Raw genomic sequence first — 24574 nt, 5'->3', positions numbered from 1 at the left:
CATTATTCTTAAAAATAGAAACACTATTGTTTTATCTTGAGGCTATGTTGTATGCTGTGATGCTGTTACCTGCTGTTTCACTAAAGAAAATGAAAATATGATTTTGTCTGGCCCGCAGGTATTTAGTGGTTTATTAGATATATTTCCTGCCTGCACAGGTAAGTGGTGTCTCAAAGTGTCAGACAAATCAAAGATGCCACTTAGTTAAGAATAAGAATCCTAGTTAACGTTGCTGTTACTCTCCATGTGCAATTACAGTATTTGTGCTGTTCTGAAGGCCTGTTCCCAGTAAGTGTCCCCTGTTTGTATTTTAATTAGATTGAAATATTTTTGCAATATTTAAATCACATGGAGTATCCTTTTTGCCTGTTTTAACAGAGGGATGCCCTGGCCTGTGTAATAGTAATGGAAGATGTACTCTTGACCAAAATGGCTGGCATTGTGTTTGTCAGCCTGGATGGAGGGGAGCAGGATGTGATGTCGCCATGGAAACTTTATGTACTGACAGCAAGGACAATGAAGGAGGTAGGAAGTGTAGAGCAAAATTCTTGCACTGCTAAAAAATGTAAAATTATTGGCTTCTTAATCAGGTGAACAAAATACTGCTGTGAGACTGATACAGAGCTTTTACTACCTGGAATGAGGTACATGTAGAAATGTGCTTCAACATTTATTGCCTTCATTTTGTATGCTATCAAATCCTTAAGTGCTGGTTACAGCAAGCAAAATGTGTACATCAAAACCCATTAGTGAACATTAGATTATAACTGGTAGTATATCTATCAAAGAGCAAATACAATAATCCAATGAACTTTATCATAAAATGCATACCAACAAAAATGGTTATGAAATCCATTTTCAGATTAAGTTTTGAAAAAGTTACAGGAATATGCTGAGAAATAGCTTCATAAAAGCTTTTCTTTTTTAACTGCCTTTTATCAGCAATAGTGTCATCCCTAATACTACATACAGGCTGTCCTCAACTTATGATCATTGATTCCAACCACATAACTTAGCAACATAAATTCCAGTCTCAATTGCCATTCTAAGTCAAAGACTACCTATAACTGTGTATTAATTATATTTTTCAACATTTCCACCAACTTGTTTAAAATTGAGGTCTTCATTACCTGTTTTGAATCCTCCCAACTTTCATATTCCTGACAGAAGCAAAAGTATTATGTTTCCCAAATTACATTCAAATCTTTATTTCTCTTTCCCTTTCATATGGGCCATATCATAACTTCCTTTCCTGGTTTTTCAAATTGCTCTTCTCAGTATGCCAGTCTTTTCTTGCCTGTCCTCTGTTTCTTAAACATTATAGTTACATTTTCACCTTGTATGTTTAAGAGGATGCTGAGATACATTTCTAGTTAACCATTTTGTCATATCTTTATATTTTATTTAATTGCCTAAGACAAGGTGAAATGCCTATGTGACTTTATTCAGACCTAGACCATATATATATTCCAATTGTTTTGTAGCAATTTTTAGTTGTTCTGCATTTAGGATATGAGTAATTTTAAGTTCTAGCCTATCCACACATTCAGCAACAATGGAAAACTATGGAACATTAAATGTAGTTGAACCATCATGCTCTACAGTCAGAATCTAAATATAAGTGAAAATATAAATATAGATGCACTCTCTATAATAACAAAAGTATCTAATACACAAAACTATTAGGAAAGTAACATATCTCTTAAGGATGACAGTTTAATGTTAGATTGAATTAACTACATAGTAAAACTCTGATTTCAGAGCATAACAATTTTAATCATCTGCCATGATACTGATTTCTAATGTTACTTAAAATTGTGTAAAATCTTGAGGTTAAGAATTGAAAATTATTATAAGAAAACAATATATTATGCCATTTATTAGCATAATAAATTTTAATTTCTATAATAATGAAATAGTATGGACATTGATTTTCCTTATTATGCAGAAACACCATTCTGCCCAGCAATATCGGTAGGTGTAATTTAGTATTCATGTAAATGATCCTGCTGAGTGTCATTATGTGTGTACAAGGAATTAAATAAAAATCTATTACTTTAATTCCTCCTTTGTCTCTAGGTATATAATACTTCTGCAAAAGATATTACCAAATTGTTGAATTACATTGATAGACATTACAAAATCTACCCTACTGAATTCAAAATTCCCCCCTCAAAATGTAAAATTCACCTTCTTATAAAAAAAAATCTTAGCCAGTGACCCACACAAATTTATCACTGTTGACTCAGTTAAATATTCCTAAACTGACAGGTGAAAAAAAAAATCCAGTAGGAAAATTAGAGTCACCTACATGAGATGGGCGGTGTAGTACGTTCCATCTTAAAAGATGCAGAAAGAAAAAATGTAACCATGTTGGAAAATAGGGTGGGAAATAAAACCTGTAGAATGGCAGTGTTGTTATTGTCACAGATATATCATAAAATGCCGAACTGTTATTTTACTTCTTCAGATTTTAAACTTTCTCATACTAAACTGTAAGACAGATTTGACAAGTGAGATCACAGACTCTTAAGTAGCTTTTTCTATTGAAAAGTGATGGGACTAGGATGCAGTTTAAAGCAAAACAAAACACACATGTATTTATCATGTATTTCAACTGTAGTGTGTGCTAGCCAGTTTATTTTAGTCCTACCAAGCTTCTCCAGTGCTAAAGCAACTAGAGATCTATCGTAGCATGTTTGAAAATGAAAATAGAACAAATAAAATAGAATGACCATTACATTTTTTCTTATTTTTCACCATCTGAGTTTCTAAAATCAGAATAAAAAACTTGAATTCCCATATCCTATTGTACAACTATGAATAAACCTTATCTGTACTGAGTAAACCCAAGATCAGTGCAAAATAATAGGACCTCTCCCTTTAATTTTTATCTTGTCAACTACTAATTTAAGGAATAAAAATATACCAGAGTCCTGATTAAAATAAGCCTCAAACTGTGAGATGAACAGCATATAAATTTAATAATAAATAAAAAGAAAAATTACTTTACCAATAAAATAAGACCCAGGTAGTTTCAGATTCTGGTTTGGTAAATGTCAAATCACAGCAAATCTACAGCAAATCAAATGCTGATATAATATATACAAATGAAAGAATTAGGAGAACTCTTGACAGGCAGAGGCAAGTTTGTGTATTTATTTGTTTGCTTTAATTGAAGCTATAGATAATGGCAAGGACACTCACAATGTGATACATGTCATCTAATCCTTTCACTGCTTTCCAGCAATATATATGTATGTAAATGTTGTTAATATTATTTAGGCTGCTTAAGATTTAATAATAATAACCATTGTTTTTAGTTATCTTCTTTTATGGGGGTTATTTTTATCCTTTTCTTATTTGAAAGGTTTCAGATAGCTCCTGACTATTCTGTACTTTTTCTCTGAACAGTTTCCAGGTATATTCTGAACTATAAGATCAAAGACATTAAAAATATTCAAGAAGTGGATGACATATATTTTAAATGGGGATAATTGCTCAAGATGATTCTCATAAACCTTTCAGTTGCAATTAACTGTATATAATAATCATAATTTAATAGATGTGAACATTTTAAAGTTTTTGTTTGATTTCTTTTTTTATTAAGAATTTTTTAATTAAAAAATGGAATAAGAATCCATTGTTGGTTCTGACTACAAAGGAACTGTGATATTTCTACCGGTAGAAGCATTTCACCTTTGTTTGTTTTTTTTACACAGTGGCAATATAAAATTTGGAAAAAGTACTAGGCATATAAAATATATAGACAGATTTTTTTTTTATTTAGAGGAAACCATATTCATAACTCTCCATTGCTCGCTTCGGCAAACAACTGATAAACTTCATAAAAATATAAGAAACAGCAAAACGGCATGGTTCTGTATTTTGTCTGGTGAAAAGGAGATTCATTTCCTGATAAATATGAGAAGAGGGCCCTACAAAAATGTATCTACAATTGATTAGTTCAGAAGATATCAGTTTCACACAATTTTGTTACCACAATCCACATTCTAGATTTATATTTGCTTTTTCTCCAGTAGCAAAGGTAAAATATTAAATGTTAGCTTTTATTTTGATAAATAATATAAATGTTGTCTTCAGTTTCATGAAGACAAATTTAAGTTTATCCCACTGTGCATCTTAAGAATCAATATGCCAGATACCAAATTTAGGTAAAAACAGATAAAAAGAACATGTTTTTCACAGCAAAAACAGAACAATTTATTGTACATATTTCCTTCTCTTATTTTGAGGCCAGGCTTAGATTGAACCTGATGCTGGTTTAGTTGTTAGTGATAACTATAGGAACTGTAGTCTTAGTCTTCTGTGCTCTAGATTATGCAAGCCTATGAGTTCCAGCAAAGTTCTTTCATTTTCTTTCATCTTTCCTTATTATTTTTTCCCTTCTTTATTACCTATCTCTTCCTTTCTTGAAGACAAGATACAAGCAAATCCACTCATATTGAATAACTTTTATGATAGCTGTGGTAAACTAGAGTTCACCTCTAGCAGCACACTAATGGTCTACTTGTTTCTCAGCCAACTCTAACTCTAAGGACATGGCCAGAAATATTCAGAGAGCCTGTTAGCATTCTTCTACAAAGTCAAATGGTTCTGGTCTTAGAGGGGGTGAAAGCTGATGGTGCCAGTGGTCCATTTCCCAAATCCTCTGCCACTAATTTCCTGACTTGGTGCTGTGAGGAAGGCCAGTCCAGCTGTGACTTCAATGAATTACATCTGCTCTAGGGATTATCCTTCAAAAATAAGACATACAGGTAGTCCTTGATCTGTTACTGTAAGGAAGCATGCCCATTATGGTCACAAGTCATAATAGTCATTAAGCAAGATGCTCACATGATTACTTAATAACCCCATTCCATTTTTTCTCAGTGCGGTCATTAAATGACCATGCGGGTTATTAGGGGAGTGCAAGATGTCTTTGGGGTGGAGGAGACTGTGGGAAGCTTAGCGCAGGCCCAGGTCTGTACTCCCCAGCTCACCCATGGCCTGTTCCAAATATTCCAAGGCCTTCCCTACCCCCTGAGGCACCTCATGCTGCTGTTCCCATTGCTTGTGGTCCCCACAGACCAGGGGTGAAATGCTCCCGGTTCGGACTGGATCGCCCGATGTGGTACTGATGGAGGCGGATGGTTTGGAGAACCGGTAGCAAAAATCCCCACCCCCCCATGCCCAGCTGAGCCGCGCGATCATCAGAGGCTTAAAAACCCTCTGCCGATCAAGGCAACTCAGCTTGGATCGTCAGAACCATTTAAAAGAAAAAAAAGGTTTTTTCTTTTAAATGCCTCTGACGATCCAAGCTCTGACGATCCCAGCTGAGTTGCCTGATCGGCAGAGGGTTTTTAAAAAACCCTCTGACAATCAGGCAACTCAGCTGGGATCGTCAGAGCCTTTTTAAAGCGTTTTATTACAACCTCTTTGCCGAAGAGGTTGTAGAAAAAATGGTTTCAAAAGTAAAAAAAAAAAAATGGCCACGCCCATCCAGTCACATTACCACCACCCCCCACCAAGCCACACCCACAGAACCGGTAATAACAAATTTTAGATTTCACAACTGCCACAGACCTTAGGCTTACTTCCCTACCCAACTGGGTCCCCATAGGCTTGGACTTTCTTTTCCACACAACTGGGTCCCCACAGACCCAATGCCTGCTTCCCACATCCTCTTCCTCACCTCTGTCATCAATCAATCACTTATCTTTTCAGTGCTTTAGATACCTTCTTGCCACACAGTCTTCCTACACAAAGACGGACAGAGCCACTGGCTTCCATTGTGTAGGGAGGCCAAGGAGTGGAACAGCCTGCTCATTTCCCAGTGCAAGCTCCTCCCAGAAGCAGATGCAGCCACAATTCATCAAAATGGGGCCTGCTTCCAGAAAGGCGCCATGCAGCCACCACTATGTTTATAGGCCATGTGGCAGATTGGCTACTGCAGTACTAAAAAGGAAGTGACTGTATGGTGACGGGAGTGGGAACAGATAAGACCTAGAAGAGTGGGAAGGACCCAGCAGGATTGGAAGCAGGCTCAAGTGCTGAGAAAGCCTAACAGGATAAGAGGGGAGATAGCCGGGGGGGGACACGGGGGGGGACACTGAAGTGTCCCTGTGGGCCAGTCATAAGTGTGGTGGATTGCCAAATGCCCAAATTTTGTTCACATGATTGTGGGGACACTGCAGCAACTGTAACTTTGAGTAAGGATTATAAGCCCCCTTCGTTCAGAGCTGTCATAATTTCAAATGGTCACTGAATGAATGGTCATAAGTCAAGGTCTACCTGTACTGTCTTGGAACTCTCCAGCCTTGTCGGATCAAGAAGGCAGAAAGGAAAAAACAAGAATACTCCCCTCTTTCATTTTTCTCAAATTATCTTGGTCTGATTTTTTTACATCTCAAAAACCTGGTATTTTATCCACTGTATGACTATGGGATGCCTTAAATATACATACATAGTTAGTTTAGTAATAACAATACAAAATAGATGTGTAAACTAATATACATTTATGTGGAATCCTTAATGCTGTCTGAGTTTGGTTGTTTGCTTACAGACATTTCATTATCTAACTACTGTAGATAACAAGTGTGAGTGATTGTGGACTTTGCTCCCTGTTTTTATACAGTATCTAGTCCTGCCAATGTTGGCATGGAATTGGTTTTCTCTTTTGTAGTTCCCTGATTAGGGAATTGTTTTGTGCTTGATTGTTTGTCTGGTGTTATTCCTGCCTATTTAGATGTTAGTTGCTGGAGAGGATGTGTTCTTTTTCTTTACTTCTTAATTTTTTTTCTTTTTGTTATTGCTTTTGTTTTTATTTCTTAGCCAACCAAGCTCATAGAAAACACACCAAGGACACTACAGTTATATTGTGAGCTTCATATATTCTCTTCTATTTGAATATATGATACTAACTGCATTGAGACATGTGGCAATTATATTTTAAAATAAAATAATTTATATATTATTTAGATAGCATAGAATCCGGTAGTCCTTTGCCATTTATTGAAATTCTCCATTAGTTAATGGAAGGAGGACTGTTGCCTCTTACATAATGTCAAAATCTGGTGAAACTACAGGAACAGATATGTTGGAAAAAGGAAGGTGAAATGGTATGTTTATCCCAAAGAAGAGACGTTTAAATGACTAAATGTCATTTAAACACTAAATACCGTGTTTCTCCGAAAACACGACCCACCCCAGTAATAAGCCCAACTTTAATTTTTTCGGGGTGGGCCTAATATTACCCCTACCCTGAAAATAAGCTCGGAGGGATGGGCATGGCCAGCACAAGTGGCGGCGCAGGGGGGCAACTGTCCAGCAGCAGCTGCAGCCCACTAACCCCTGGGGCAGTGCAAATACTGCTTTTGCCCTTCCCTTTTTGTGGGTAAAATGCTTCTGCTTGTTGGGCCGCTTCCCTGAAGCCAGAAGCTCTGCGGCCAGTTGCTTTGCTTTTTCCCTCTTTTTGGGAAGCTTGCAGGAGGCTTGCGCACTGGCACCAGCATGGGGGAGGCAGGCAATCCAGACACCCCATGCTGGTGCTTGTTAAATGCAGCCGCAGGCAAGCCAAGAGACAGTGCAACGAAGGGTCTAGTGCATTAGGATCACCTCTGCCTCCCACATGCTTCTGCCTCCACCTGCTGCTGGTGCCACCACGCACCCAGAGGGGAAAAAGCAAAGCAGCTGGTTGTGGAGCTGCCAGCTTTATGAACAGCCAGCTTCAGGAACAGCCGAACCCAACAGGCAGAAGCGCCGCATCCGGAAAGAGATGGGCAAAAGTCATTCTGCACTGAAGCAGAAGCATGGGGGAGGCAGAGGTGATCCAAACTCGCTGCCCATTCCATCCTATTGTCTCTCAGTTTGTCTACGGCCACTCGAAAGAAACACCAGCACAGGGCATCTGGATCCCCTGCCTTCCCCCTACCTCTGCCTGTTGCTGGTGCTGCAACACAAGCTTCCAGCAAGCCTCCCATGAGCTAGGCCAGTGGTTCTCAACCTGTGGGTCGGGACCCATTTGGGGGTCGAACTACCCTTTCACAGGGGTCGCCTAAGACCATCGGAAAACACATATTTTCAATGGTCTTAGGAATAATTTTATGGTTGGGGGTCACCACAACATGAGGAACTGTATTAAAGGGTCGCAGCATTAGGAAGGTTGAGACCCACTGAGCTAGGCAGTTGGGATCGCCTCCCAGTCCCGCCCTCCCATGCCTCTGCCTTCCATTGCTGCCGGTGGTGCAGCAGAGAGAGAGAGAGAGATCTGATCCAACCTCCGAGAGTTATACCAAGGCTGGCAGCAATGTGCTATCTCTCTTTCTCTCTCTCACTCACACACACACACACACACACTCAAAAAAAACCAGAGATCTCTCAAGCCAGCACTCTCCCCAGGGCAGCCACATCCCTTCACTAACCTGCTTTCCAGTTCCATTCTCTGCTGCGCTTGCAGGGCAAGAAAAGTAGTCTCTGGGACTATGGTTAAAAAAAAATAGTTCAGACCTTCCAACTTTTCACAGAAAAAAAAAAAAGATCTCGTGAACCATCTGTCTTGCTTTGTCCTCCCCCCCCCCCACCGCCTCGCTTCGTTCTTCTTTGCAACATGCAGCCTCTCACAATAATGAGAATTGCAGGCACAATTGTTTCCCACAATCTTCCAGAATTGCCCACAATTCTTGTTTCTGTGAGAGGCTGCACATTGTTTCTGGGCAGGGGAGCTTGGTCCCCTTACCCAGTTCACCTCTGCTGTTTCTCTTTCTCTCTGTCTCTCTCACACACACAGAAAGACATTTGATTGCTTGAACTGCCACATACTTTGCCCAGTTCGGTTCCCCCGCTTCCTACTGGTACATGGCAAGTGGGTCGCTCCTTTCGGCCGCAAAAGAAGCAGCCTGGCGGCCAGGTGAGGTGCATCGCTCGCTCTTTTTGGCTGCGAAAGGAGCAGCCCAGCGGCCAGCCGAATGCATAGCTCGCTCTTTTCAGCCCCCAAAGAAGCGACCAGGCGAGGTACATGGGGGGAAAATTAGGACACCCCTCGAAAAGAAGGCCTAGCCGTTTTTTCAGGGGTCAATGGAAAATAAGACACTATCATATTTTTGAAGAAACACGGTACTTGAAGTGCTATCACAGGAAACATGGTATTGATTTATGCTTCATACCTCCCAGGGATAAAATAAGAATTTCCTAACCATAAATAAATAGCAAAATGGCCCGCCTCCTGATTTGGAGTCTTCATTACTGTTGGTTTTCAAGTCATGGTTGAACAACCATTAATCTGAGCCGGTTTGAAGATTCCTGTTTAAAGGAGTTGCCTTAGAAGACCTCCAAGGTTTCTCCAATTCTGATTCTGTTAGGAAAAAGAATGACAAGCATCACCGTGCCTGAGCAAATGCACATTTATATAATATTAGATTCAGTACATAATGGAAAAATTAATGAGCATGTGTTGGCAAAGTTTCTGTAACTTCTGTTCATAAATATTTTTTGAGAATTTTCCATGGAGTTACTGTTTCTTTTTTTAATAAAAGTTTTTTTTTAAAAAAAAACACACAAACAAACATACAATGCAACAGAATATAGGCCCGGTCATAAATTTATACAAATTTTTGTTCATCTTTAACATAATTTTATATATTCGTTTTTTACCATAGTATTTCTTTCTTTCTAGTTTTAATAAACCAATATTACCCTTCATTCTAACCTCTAATCCTGGTATAATTCAGTTTTTCTTTTTCTCCCCTAAGTTTGAACCCTAAGTTTAAATTCTCACAACATAATACAATTCCAAATTATTTCCTTAAATTCCCTTATTCTGATCACAAAACCAATTAAGCATAAATCTTAACTCAGATGTTCCAACTATTACAATCTTATGTATTAAGTTTATTTATATTTCTGAATCTTGTTTCAATTCTTAAACATCCATACATGTTACCATTACTTCATATTAACTTAATTAATTCATTATTACCATTCAATACCTTCTATATATCACAATTTTTTATCAGTTCCTTTTTTAATTTACATTTTCATAGATCTTAAATTCAATTTTTAATTACTTCATCGAATATTTATATTCTTATCTCTTATCTTAAAAGTATTCCAATTGTTATAATTTCCCTAATTACAATTACTTAGCAATTCATTTTTTAATTCACAATTTCATAGATACTCCATCACAACTTATTCTTATTTCTAAATAAATCATAATCTCAATTGCTACCTTTTCTGACATTCATTTATTTCTATAACTTTTACATCAATTCATTTTAATTCTAAGTGCCTACACCATGTTTATATCTTTCTTTTTCCCTTTTTTCCATTTTTTTTCCTTTTTCTTCTCCCATCTTTTTATTTGCATTTTATATTCCTGCACTCTTATCTTGTGCCCTGTATTTCCCATTATTCTCTATCCCTTTCTCTTTTTTGTTCTTTCATTATTAATCCCAGTGTAATCATTCATGTACATTCCCAGTGTAATCGTTTTTATTATTTCTATTCCACCCCTTTTTTCCTTTTGATCTTTTCCTTTTGAAATTGATCTTTTCAATTTCTTTTGGGGTTCTTGATTCTTCTAATTTTTTAAAGTTCACCAAGTACTTTAATCCAAAAAAACCCACAATTTTCTGATCGGGTTTTGTCACTTTACAGCTTCCACTTTAATCTTCTTCTAGACTTTCCCCCACGCCCATTAGCCACTGTTATTCTGCTGGGACAATTATAACTAATTTAAAAGTCCTCTTTTTTTTTCTGCCTATGAGCCAGGTGTCACTCACCCGGCATCACTGTTCTGCTCAATTTGCCGCTCCTGCATAATGCTTAGTCTGGTTGCCCCAGCTTACTGGTGGTCGCAATGGCCGCCGCCCCCCGCTGCCAAGTCAGGGAGAGTTTCCTCTGACCTCCGAGGAACTTACCTGTTCCTCTTGGTCTCCCAAGGTGCCTCTCCTTCTTCCCTACAGGAGGGGGTCTGGTCTGAAGACCCCTCGGCAGCGGTTCGTCTGCCCGGGATTTCACAAGGCTCATCAGAGTCTGCTAATCCCCAACTGTCTCGCCGCAATGCTTCTGGTCAAATCTCCCGTGGAGTTAATGTTATCAACATTACATTGCAGTGCATCTTTTAAAAACAGTATTATATTTTCAGTCTTAAAAAAATAAGTTTAAAGATTTCGTATAGATGGAGGTTCAAATTGAAGTATATAAATGATAATTTACTGAATATAAAGTATACTGTACCTGATCGATTGATTGATTACATGCTATCCAAGTGATGTCATCTCTTAGTAATCATATACATATATTGACAGATGACAATCTGTCCCTAATCTGGTTCTTCAGGCTTTCAACAGTACACACATTAGCACTGTAACTGAGTCCATCAGTCTTTTTATCTGGGTACATCTGATTCATTTTTAGGGATATATCAATAGGCATGTAATAATTTGCATGTATTATTAATCGTGTGGTTAAATTTTATAGAGCTAGCTTTCTTGTTCTCAGATAAGTATCCTTTTAAATGTAAGGAGAAACTTTTTGTTCTCACTTGTCATTATTTTTAAGAACTGAGATTGCAGTTTCAGAAGTGGGTTTTTTTTCCAAATCATCATGCACTCTATGTTTTTCATTGAAAATAAAAAATATCATCCAGACTATTTTTTTAACATAAGAAACTAAATCAAATGCAATTTGGGGGTTTTAACAAGCTGCTTGAAACAAATAGAGAAATGTAGATATTTTCATAGTGCTTCACAATGAATTTTAAGTCATAAAGTGATAGTGGGGAGTTACTTCTGTGAAAACACCTGTTACAGGGTTGTGTAAATTAAGCTATTTCAGTTTATTCAAAAAGCTGATTAAAATATTATTTTTAGCATTATGAATGAACACAGCAACACTACAATTGATCTTTTACATAATGTCTTTAAGAGCAGGTTAATTTAGCATGTTTTCATTGTTGCCATTTAACTTAGTTAATACCTAGGAACTTTAAAAAGCAGGTTCTGCTACATTTTTAATCTTGAGTAGTAAATGTCTTTAGCCACTGGCTGAATATTTAAGGATAAGGTTTTGATGACTAAAGGCCATAACAAGAAAAGCAATAACATCACACAATTGGGCAAGATTGTGGTTTTATGGCAGGAATTTTTGTGGGTTTTGAACATTGTGTTTCATAAATATTTCAGTGTATTAAGCTAATGCAATAGCATTCATTGCTTTTATCTTATTCTTGCTGAAAATTAGCAGAAAAATGTATCTTGAAAATGTTATACTGAAAAATTCTTGTTCTAAAAAATTGCATACTATTTAAAAAGAAAGAAAGAAAGAAAGAAAGAAAGAAAGAAAGAAAGAAAGAAAGAAAGAAAGAAAAAGAAAAATGGATTTGAGGGCTACATGCCAGCTACTAATTGTCCATCAAATTTCATGCCAATTACTAAATATCCATCAGTGTTCTGGACATTTTAAATCGTTCTCAACAAATTATGGTCATATTACTTATGTAGCATAGTCACATCTCTTTTAAATACCAAAAATCTTTTTTTCTAGTAATATGGAGAGGTTTAGTCACACAGCTCATAGTTTAAGATAAAATTTTGCCAATATTTCTAAATATACATTTGGGATTTGAGACATACTTTGCTGATGGAGCACATAACTTGCATACAGGAATTAAATCTTGGGTTAATTGATACAGTGGAGAAAGATGCCCTTTTCTAAACCTCTGAGGAGCTCTTTCCCATCAGTGTAGACATGACTGGACTAGGTCAATTTAACTTTGATTCAATATATGAGAGCTTTCTTTGTTTTTAAATATCAATATTTTTATTTAATCATATAACTGGATTTTGAAGAAATCTTGACTGCTGTCCACCTTTAATAAATAGATGGTGACATTGCTCAAGAGTTTTTTTTTTTAAATGTCATTCATTCTGTAATGATCTCTGCTCTTTATTTGGTTATTATGAAATATATGCCGCCCTGAGTCTCTGGAGAAAGGCGGCATATAAATTGAATTAATAAATAAATAATAAATAAATAAATCTTAAAAACATATACTGAATTATTTTGAAGTCATTGTTTTGCTACAGTATATGACTTACTCTCTTAAAAAATACTTCAGCATTCTCTCCTCAGAAACATTTGTACATTCTTCTTCAGAAGAATCTGTGTGGCTCTTGAGTCATATTCCCTGTAGAGATCTTCATGTATTGTTCCGAATTCCTAATGTAAAATTTGTTTCTTCAGTGATATGTGGTTCAAGAAAGAGTATATTATTAATAACATGTATTTCCCTTCTTCCTTATATGACATAATCTAAATTCTTCCAGTAGTGGTGTGTCTGAAAAGGCTTCTGCATCTTATTAAATATTGATGCTGTATATATTAACATAGAGAACTATGGTGTAGTAATTAAGGCACCAGGCTAGAAGCCAGGAGACTATGAGTTCTAGTCCCACGTTGGATACCAAGCCACCTGGGTGACCCTGGACTACTCCCTTTCTCTCAGTCCTCTGATGGAGACAGTGTCAAATTTCTTTTGTAAAACCTGGATAAGAAAACTGCAGGGAATTGTCAGGAAGTCACAAACAATTGGACAGGATTGAATGGCAGAAAGAGAGAGAGTGTGTGTGTGCGCGCGCACACCACACACACACACACACATTCTATGAATAGCGAGAGGTGCAGGTATTTCTTATGTTCTTAGTTTGCCTGTGTTTCATTCATCCAATCAGAAATGTGATTGTTTCTTTGAGAGCATCTCAGAGCAAGAATTGCCAGTGAACTGTTGCCACTAAGGTGGATTTTTACTAACAATCGAAATTTCTGGAGAAGGTTATAATTCTGTTTAGGGATTTTAGCTTATTTAATATGTGTGTGCGGGTGTGCGCGCACATACACATGCACATGAACATATAGAGAGCACACATAAACACAGAGAGAGGGGGGAAGGAAGGAGAAAGAGTTGCAACATTACTTCCCAATTACTTGTACTTGTTTAGTACAGGAATGGAATGGAGTGGAGTGGAGTGGAGTGGAGTGGAGTGAAATAAGAATGGAATGGAATGGAATAGAATATTCTTCATTGGCCAAATGTGATTGGCCACACAAAGTAACATAATCCTAAAATACCAATAGTAGAAGATAATAGGAAAGATGAGAAGGATAATAGTTATACAGCCCTACCACATGGGTAAATATCTTTTGACATAACACAATGCTGTGCAAATTAGGTGTTCAGTACAGTGATGGCACAAGGGAGAAAACTGCCGCCGTGTGTAGTTATTTTGCATGCAGTGCCCTATAGCGGTAATCTTGAGAGGAGAAATTGAAACAGTCCATGATATGACGGGTTTGTAAATATTTTGTCAGCCCTCTTTCTGGTTCATGATGGTATTGAATGCCAAGCTGAAGTCTACAAAAAGGACCCGTGCATAGGTCCTTGAGAATTCAAGATGTAGTGCAGGGCAATGTTGACAGCATCATCCACCAATCTCTTTGCACAGTAGGCAAATTGCAAGGAGTCTAGCAGTGGATACATAATGATTTTCAGGTGGGCCAACACTAATCCTTTCAAAAGTTTTCATAACTATTGATGCCAGAGCAACCAATCTGTAGTCATTCAGCTCCTTGATGAAGGGCTTCTTGGCCAGCAGGATGATAGTAGAGCATTTGAAGCAAGAAGGGGCATAACACATCTCCATTTATTTTTATTTTATTTAGTTATTTTAGTTTATTAAAGATGCGGGTGAAGATGAGGGCCAGTTGATTAGCACAGACTTTCAAGAAAGAAGGAATTACTCTGACTGGGCCTGGTGTTTTTCCAGTCTTTTCTTTGTGAAACAGAGACTCCACATCTCTTTTTCTAGGATCACTAGAGGAAGTGATAAATTCTTTACCTAATCCGAGCTCTCTACTCTTTTTAAGAAACTAAACTTCTAATTTTATTTCATATTACATACAATACAGCAATCATGTAATTGCTCATTAGAAAAAAAAATACTAATAAGTATTGTTGTTTTTCTTTTGACTTTTTTGTCTGTAGATGGATTAGTTGACTGCATGGATCCTGACTGCTGTTTGCAGAGTTCCTGCCAAAACCAGCCTTACTGTCGAGGATTGCCTGACCCACAAGATATTATTAGCCAAAGTCAGCAATCACCATCTCAGCAAGCTGCTAAATCCTTTTATGATCGGATCAGTTTTCTTATAGGACCAGAAAGCACGCATGTTATTCCTGGGGAAAGCCCGTTCAATAAGAGGTGACTGTATCATTGCTGTATTAAATAAAAAGTAATGTCTTAAGGACCTTTTTTACATTACTGATGCTCTATTTTTTTCCCCAGGATAGTTGGAAACCTTCAAACTTTGAAGTTGAACTTTGTGGCTATTATATATAAAGCTTCAGTCCGTTTACACACCTTTTCTTGTTTGGGGTGTCTATGTTCTAGTAGGACATTAGGGTTCTGCAAATCTTACTCACCCAACTGATTTGAGTTAGCACTGCTCACATAAATTCTGTATTTTGCATCTTCCAAAGATGCAAAATTTCTTGCCTAAAGAGCTTGTCTAAAAACAAACTAGCAAAACACTTTTCTTTGGAAAAGTGCAAAAGTTAGGTCCTGATTTTAAAACATATTACTAATTTATTCATTTTATCCAATGACTCAGAATGCTTTAGTTGCAATTCAGAAAGCCTTCTATTTGAAATCAGAGAATTGTACACAGTAGTAGACATTTACAATAGTGTTCTCTTGTTGTAGCATATTATATAAATTGAAAAAAAATGCATGCATACGTATGTCCATATGTACCACAAATTGAAATTTATAGAATTAGTAACATTTTTATTTAATAGCTCAGTAGTATTTGAAGAATGAAAAAAATCATGTCATTTATGTAGGGTGCATTGCTTCTTGAACTTTTCCTATTGGCTATGATTTTGAGGTGTTGATTTTCTGATTGAATGAAATCTAACAAATGATTGTACCTTGCAGTTAGAAAGGAAGATGCCACAGTTGAAAATGCTAAAGCTCAAATTCTAAATACATTCAACATGGAATTAACATTTCAAATTCAATAAATTAAATGTAGTAATCATACATAGGATTGCATTATAAATTACTACATAGTCAATAACATTTTCATAGAAAGAAATATACTGGATCTGAAAAGGACCTTTAGCAACAAAATATAGTGGGCACAGCTGTATTTACTTGATGCAACTTTTTGGTATTCAGATATTGCATGTTCACATATATTAAAGTGTAACAAAAAGAGTCACTATAAGTAAATAAGAATTCGAAATGAAGTTGAAATTAAATTGCATATAATGCTGTGAAACTAATATAATTTAATGTTTATTGTTGGACAAAGTCTAATTTGTAAGATTTCTGAATGATCTAAATTTGTGCCTTTCTCCACAGTCTTGCATCTGTTATAAGGGGTCAAGTATTAACAGCAGATGGAACACCACTAATTGGAGTTAATGTCTCCTTTTTACATTATCCAGACTTTGGTTATACAATCACTCGTCAAGATGGAATGTAAGTTTTTTTCATGCACTTGAAATATGGCAGTTTTCATTCTTCTACCTATATATTAGAATCATTGCACCAATAGGTTGTAGGATAGCTAACTATCATAAGGTTGAAACTGGTTGGACTTTGATAAATGACCACCAGGAGGTATCAAATTTATCAGCTACATTGGGGAGCAAAAAAACCTGGTTTGCATCAAGTATCGTACCAGTGCTAAGAAAACTACATAAATATGTTCCTGAAGTCACAAAGAGTTGTGCTTAACTTAAAGGAGTTATTATCATTAAATCTTAATTGTATATATCAGTTGGAAAGCTATAAATTTAAGATGTATTACTAAATAATTATCTGGTTTACCTAGGTTTGACTTGGTGGCAAATGGTGGTGCATCATTAACTTTAGTGTTTGAACGATCACCATTCCTTACTCAGTACCATACAGTCTGGATTCCCTGGAACGTCTTCTATGTCATGGACACCCTTGTCATGAAGAAGGAGGAGAATGACATTCCTAGCTGTGATCTGAGTGGGTTTGTGAAACCAAATCCCGTAATTGTGTCATCACCTTTATCTACCTTGTTCAGGATCTCCCCCGAAGACAGCCCTATTATTCCTGAGACACAGGTAAAGTACCATTTAAGTGTAAAGATCTTTGCATACAAATAGTTGAAATATATATTTTAAGTCATTAAAATAACAATAAAAACAATAATACATAATTTGTATTGGTCTTATCAGCGTGCTGGTTAAAAAGTTTCAACTTTATCAACTCCTAAGTATTTATCAATACTCAGTTAATGTCTTAACCTTTCTATAGTTCATTCTGATCCCTTCAAGTCTCATTAGTTTCATTTTAGAGTTATGTGATTCCATTTGACTTCTGTTTCCTGACACTTTGTCTTACCATTTTCTAACCAAACAATTATGTGATACCTAATAGTTAATTTGCCTAAAACAAACCTCACATTTTGCTTGTCAAACATCCAATAAGCTGCAGGAGAAGAATGAATTAATGTAAATGTCTTTTTTTACTCTTCTATGTTATTCCTAGAATATCTGCCTATAAGAAAGACTAATTTGAGTAAGTATACTTATTGGTATACCTCCACATCATTTTTTGAAATATTGAAGAATATGGATGAGGTTAATTGAGAGTCCCCAGATGTGGAAAAGTTTTCATTCTTGGTTTTCTGGCAAACAGCTTTTTCACTAAAAAAAAAGCTGTTTGTTTATGGGGTTTTTTATTAAATAGGATACATTTATGTATTCAGCACCATTTAATATCCCTCTACTTACCTATTCACATTTGCACGTTTTATAACTTGATATTCATTTCACATCTATGTTCACATATTCAAAAAAAATGCTTTTGAACCCTTTCTTACCTATACATAAACACAAAGATAAGTGAATCACCCACATTCTGTCTACATTCTGCCTTAGTTCTTGCTTTGGAATGTAAATCCTTGCCTCATTATTTCCATAGTGTTCATTGTAGAGACAAACCAACATTTTAAACATATTCTTGTGAAAATGTGTTAAAATTTAGGGAAAATTTATGACAATAGGCTGTTAAAAGCTTCTTTATCACTATCCAGTCTATCAGTATCTTCATTTTTTTTAAAAAAGAGCTCTCAAAACTAAAATGGCAGCACATGAAAAAATAATGTCTGGTGAGATTTAAAAACAATGATTAAACAATTACCCATGGTATAGTTAGAGCCCATGTTGTATCTCTGTGTGGTCTGTAGATCTTAAGCAACTTGCTTGTAATCCTTTCAGTTGTTTGGCTCAAGTGTTATTTCCACTCTTTCCAAAGATAAAACAGTAGCTTTTAGTAATGCAAAAACTATGCCAGTAACTAATGAGTGAATTTTTTTCTTCAATACAAATTATTTTAGAAAGTTTTCTTTTAACTGCTTAGTTAGGTTCCTGAAAAGAATATATTAAATTTATAGTATAGGTTTTAAAAGCTGTTTATGGTGAAGTAACTTCCAGATAATGCCATAACAGAATTAATCTGTTGCCAAATTCAGTTTCAGATCTGTTCTCTAGAAGTTGGTTAATAAAATATCAGCACATTTTATTTATTTTTCACATTTCTGAACCACCCATCTTCCTCAATAAGCAGTAATTGTCTCATACAACATTACCTGGAAGTCATTTCATCAATTATATTAAACTATTTTCTAACTGCATCCCATCATGATTAGACTTCTCTCAGAATCTTTTACAAGTAGTCCTTGACTTACAACCATGACTGAGACCACAATGTCCATTGCAAAGCAAGGCAGTTTTTAAGTGGTTTGCACCTGATTTTATGTCTTTTTGGGCCACAGTTAAGTGAATCACTGCAGTTGTTAACCAAATCAGGCAGCCATTCAACGAATCCAGTTTCCCATTGACTTTGCTTGTCGGGAGCTGGCTGGGAAGGTCACAAATGACAATCACATGACCCCAGGATGCTGCAATGGTTGTGAATAGATGCCAGTCAACAATTCTGATCACATGATTGTGGGGGTACTGTGATGATTATAAGGCTGTCTGATCGATTATTAGACTTTTTTCAGTGCCATTATAAATTTGAGCAGTTGCTAAATGAATGGGTTATAAGTCGAGGACTACTTTTACTTGTATTTTCTTAATTGTGCATACAATGTTATACAAGTAGTCCTCGATTTACAACAGTTAGTTCAGTGAGTATTCAAAGTTACAATGGCACTGAAAAAATGTGACTTACAACTGTTTTTCACAATTACAACCTTTGCATCATCCCTGTGATCATATGATCAAAATTCAGATGCTTGGCAACTGGTTCATATTTATGACCGTTGCTGTGTCCTATGGTCATGTGATCATCTTTTGCAACCTTCTAACAAGCAAAGTCAATGGAAAATCCCGATTCACTTAACAACTGGGTCACTGACTTATCAAGTGATTCACTTACAACTGTGGCAAGAAAAGTCATAAAATGGAGCAAAACTCATTTAACAAATGTCTCACTTAACAAATTTTGGGCTCAATTGGGGTCATAAGTTGAGGACTACTCATATAGAGTTTCGTCTCCAACTTATTTCTTACGTTCATTTTCTTTCTTTAGCAGGTTAATTCTGAATTCATGTCACATATTTTTCTATGGAAAAGGTAGTACATAAAATCATGTAACAATTATCGTTTTAAGTATTAAGAAGGAATTACTGTATCCATAAGTTGGAACCATGCCTAGTTGTGCTTAAAGCAATCTCACTGAAAAAGAGAAACATTAGCCATGACCTTTTTGTTTCAAATGATTTAAGTGGATCTACCTTAGATCCAACTTCTCTGATTGGTATATTGTGTAAGGGAAAAGCAGTTATGATGAAGACTTTATGAAAAGGTGTGTGAATTGTTTTTTTCCTTGCATGGTTTTTCACTATATCCTATCAGTGCAGCAGTATAACTAGTTGGTAAAGACAGTATTATATATAATGTATTTAGGTACAGGAATACATCATAGGTTCCTTCATAGGTTGATTGGTTTGAATGATATGACAGGAAAACTACATTTGTCATTTGCTTGTTTCAAATCTATATTTTCATGTTTGTTAATAATACTTGAATAAATTTTTAAGGGGAAAAAATTAAATTACCAGTAATTCAGATATTTGCACTGATAGCCTACAATTTCCCATTTTCTTGTGACCCTTTGGGAAGCTATTCAGAGATTTGTAAATAAAATTCATTTTGTGAATTTCTTTCCATTCTTGGTTAACTAAGTAAAAAAGAATATTTTGCCTTAAAATACATTAATTTCACAAATCAAATAATAGGGAGGGAAGAAAAGACAATTCTTCATGTCCATCAGCTCATTAATATTTCCTCAAGGTATTCAGCACTCTTCAAATGCTTTTGGGCTTCTGACCATTAATAATATGAAAGAATATACTGATTTCTGTTATCTATTTTTTTTTTCAAAATAAATTTTGTACCTTTTTCCTCATATCAGCAGATTCAGAGTAGTGAGACGAATTTATTTACTATTAAATTTATACCTTCCCTTTTTGTTTATTCCAGTACTCATGGTGGCCTACTACAATAGAAACATAAAATGTAAATCTTAATAAAATTAATAAAGGTAATTACAAAAAACAATATTAAAATCAACCATTTAAATAAAGAGATACTTTTGGCATTTTCCTTAATAGTAGGAGAGGGTCAGCTAGACCTCCTTCAGAGCATATTCCATAGACTGGCAGCCACACAAGAATAGGTCCTTTTCCATGCCAAATGTTTGGCTGCAAGGACATCTTCAACAGTGTTTCTCCTCTAAGTTACAGAGAAAGTTCATATGGTGGATCAGTTCCACAGATAATCAGGCCTAAGCACTAGCACCATATATAGTGCTTGATGAATAACTGGTAACCAGTATAGATCTTTATTTTCAGGAAACATTTGATTTCTGTTCCTGATATTAATGAGCCACCTCATTGTAATCTTTCAGCATTTCTCATATAAAGTGCATTGCAATGCAGTAATCAATACATGTTGCATATGTTCATGCGTAAGACCTAGTTGTAATTATGGATACAGTCCTTGTCCCAGAAGAATTTCAAAGCAGTAGACCAGGAGGAATATTGACCCTACCAAGATCAGCTTCACCTTACCGTAATTCCAAAGTCTCTTGTTTCTTTTTCCCAACAGTATTTCCATCTAGCCTGGATTTAATTTCAATTTGTTCTTTGTTATATAGCCTTTATGGAGATGAGGCCATGCTCAAGGGTATTGTAATGACATCTGTATACATGAGGTTGGTGATGAACTCTCCTTGGCTAAATTCAATTCCATACCTATTTATGAAAAGTTTTCTTATGGTGGAATATTGTAGCAATAAATTGTAGCAATAGAATATTCTATTGCAGCAATACAATAGCAGTGGAGACAAGATACATATCTGGCATTAAAATACAAGATACATCAAGCACTGTAATCAGGAGCTGCCCTTTGTTATGATAACTGTACTTTTCTAATGAGACAAGACCTCCAGAGCATCACTTGGGGTAAAGATACAATGCTGATTATCATGAAAATACTGCCTAAGCCTGTGTTGAGGGATAACTTCACCCAGTGAAGTTGTCTTCATGTAAAAGTTAAACAAGAGATATGAGAGCATCAACCCTGGAAGCCTCCCTTCTCTATTACAGTCCCTACCCTCTGGAATAGAATCTGAGATCTGTGTGTTTCTTACTGTGATGACATTCCAGAAGGCTTTGAAATTATGGTTGTTCTCCCAGACCTCAGGGTAGGATATTTGTGGAGCCTGTCAGTTATGTTTTCAATTTGACAGAATGTGCTTGTCTAGAAGCACCACATCTTCTTTCTACTAGTTCCTTTTATTTTTTCTAATGTTTTCATATAAGCCCTTAGAGTCACTTTGGAGTTGGACAGCTTCTGCATTTTATATATAAATAAAATAAAGTTCTGAGGCAACCTATAAACCACAGGCTTTGCAGTCACCATCTCTCCTATCATCATCAATTGGAAAGAGCCACAGTTCTCTAAAGATTAGGTGGAGGCAGAGAAATAAGCAGTTTTACTGCACCCACTGTTGTGGAATCAGATTTCAAATGGGCCCTGAAAATGCTCTGACTCCATGTTTGATCTCATTCAAAAGGGAAGATTCTCCATTTGTTCATCAATCTTATATTGGATTTCTTGTTGTGGAAGGTGACAGTATTCCATTAACAGGAGCCATGTACCCCAAAGCATTTATGGATTTGAAGAATGGATCTGAGTAGTATAGTAATATTTATATAGCACATTTCCTCCAAAGGGATTGCATATGCTTTCCACCCTCAAAGCAGATATTTCCTTTTACTTTGATGATACCAATGTTCAGTCTAAATCCAGAATTTTTTGGAAAAAAAAATTCTGGTGTTTAATAATTAATAATATGTGGGCCTAACAAAGCTATATCCCAGTTGCTATAAAAAAATTCTTGCAACTCTGAAAAGTATAGTATTTATTTTGTTTCAGAAGCTACCCGACTGGATTTGAGACTTACAGTTCTCTTTTTAGGAAAAATTCATCTTAATGAGGAATCCTGATAGCTTTAAAGCTGAAATTTAAACTTCTAATTTCTAATGTTTTTTTTCAACTGAATTGGAGTTGATTTGAAAAAAGCAGTTTACTGCTTGCCTTGTTGTTTGCATGACCTTTTTATGAAAAGAAAGTGTTTTAAAAGGTTTAAAACGTTTTTGATATCAATGAATATTGATCAAAATACATAAGTCAATTTCCCTAAGCAATATTTTAAACATTTTTATGTTAGTAACAACCATATAAAATATAATTGTAACATTTGGAACTAAATTCTATGAGAATTTAGAAGTTACAAAATTAAAGATGTTGTATTTGTACTTTAAAATAAGGTAGTTTCTTTTTTACGAAGCTTCACGTACAATACACATTTTCACTGGTATTAATAGAAAAACCTCTTATGTGAAGGAATCTTGCCTTACTTTATATTTTTTTAAAGAATTACATGTTAAATTCCATATTTTTTTTAAAAAAAGATTACATTTCTATAAATAAATACTTGTCTTTTAAGCTTTTTACCTCTTTATGCTTAATCTTGCTTTAATTTATTGTTGTAATGTGGGAATAACCTTGAAAGATAAAGGGAAGACATGCTTCATAGGGAATGATCATACATTAGTAAGAGGAAACTGCAAGTGCTTAACAGTCAGAAAAAGAAAACTAGGAAGGACTCACCATAATTGATCAGGTTGTTGAAAGTGATAATGAGAGATTTGTACTTTCAGATTTGCAATTCTATTAATGTAGCCATACAATAAAGAAGAATTAGCTCGTCTGGTTTACGTGGGAGGGCTGACAATTGTAGTACTCTTCTTTATTTATTTTACAATGAGCATTTGATTTTTTTTACAAAAAAAATACAAAATGACATACAATCAGACAAATGAGGATTGTAAAACTTTTCCTACTCTATGTATTACTAAATTCATATCTATATACATACTGACTTGATCGAAGCAACAAGCAATTATTCTGAAAACACCAGAAGTCATACTGACAATAGATAACATGAGTGCAAAGAGGACAGTCCATCACTAAAAGTATAAATCACAGATGCCACTACAGCTACATCATCAGCCCCTCCAAAATCATAGCCAAAGTAAGTCCAAGAATCCAGGAATTCACAAAGATATTTAAAGGATAAAACCAATATATCAGCAATATATAATATACCATATTTATTAGATGTAGATAAAAGTAAAGCTAAAGGCCAGTTTGATGTAGCAGTTAAAGGCATTAAGCTAAACACCACGAAACTGTGAGCTCTAGTTATTTCTTAGGCATGGTGCCAGTTGGATAGCTTTAGACCAATCATTGTCTATCTACTCTAGGAAGAAGATAATGGTTAACCAAGAAAATTGGGTAAACTTGTCCAAAAAATCATCAGGAGTCAAAACTGACTGGAAAGCGTGTATGCATCTGCACAAACACACACACACACACACACACACACACAAAACATGCATTAGAAACAGGAAAAACAATCATTGAGTTGGGCTTGGTTTCTAGGGTTCCTGGAAATGTACCAAAAGCCATAGCTCAGAATGATAGATACTGCTGAAGTAATGGTCTACTTCAATGGATACAAGAAAATTTATATGAAATCATGTTATCAAGGTTGTGTGTTCTTTTCTGGCAAAAATAATTGGAAATTATGCCGGCAAAATCTTCTTCCGATAGTACGGTAGTATAAGATTTAGGTTGTTGTGATATTGATCATATAATCTAGACAAATGTTACTTTAAATTTCATGTTGATTAATCATCATTAATTGAGAATATTATTGAAGACATACTATGTCAAACAGGTAAGTTAAATTTTCTGTAAACTTTCAGTCCAGATTAATTTAAAAGAAAAAGTTTTAAATCTAATTGAATGCTGTCTCAAATTTCATCAACATTTGTATAATATGAGTTATTTTCAATACTGGTATATTTGCTATGGTTCCATAGAGAATATTTT

The 24574-nt window shown here is 35.6% G+C and overlaps 1 protein-coding gene across 30 annotated transcripts in view; it reads left to right on the top strand.

The window, feature by feature from the left end:
* The window catches only part of TENM3 (teneurin transmembrane protein 3), a 1586501-nt gene that overhangs the window by 1512930 nt on the left and 48997 nt on the right, over nt 1-24574 (top strand). For 25 of the 30 annotated variants that reach the window (XM_087874734.1, XM_087874727.1, XM_087874726.1 and 22 more), the window contains 4 exons: nt 379-525; nt 15044-15260; nt 16425-16544; nt 16900-17161. In XM_087874734.1, coding sequence (XP_087730860.1) covers nt 379-525; nt 15044-15260; nt 16425-16544; nt 16900-17161 — 746 coding nt within the window. The remainder of the gene's footprint in view (nt 1-378; nt 526-15043; nt 15261-16424; nt 16545-16899; nt 17162-24574) is intronic. The other 5 variants (XM_087874758.1, XM_087874755.1, XM_087874756.1 and 2 more) reach the window with 1 other exon arrangement.

This window comes from Pantherophis guttatus, chromosome 8 (assembly GCF_059756535.1).
Source record: "Pantherophis guttatus breed Tessera chromosome 8, ASM5975653v1, whole genome shotgun sequence".
Taxonomy (NCBI): domain Eukaryota; kingdom Metazoa; phylum Chordata; class Lepidosauria; order Squamata; family Colubridae; genus Pantherophis; species Pantherophis guttatus.
Note: the sequence above shows the minus strand (reverse complement) of the source record. Positions and strands in the feature narration are given on the sequence as shown.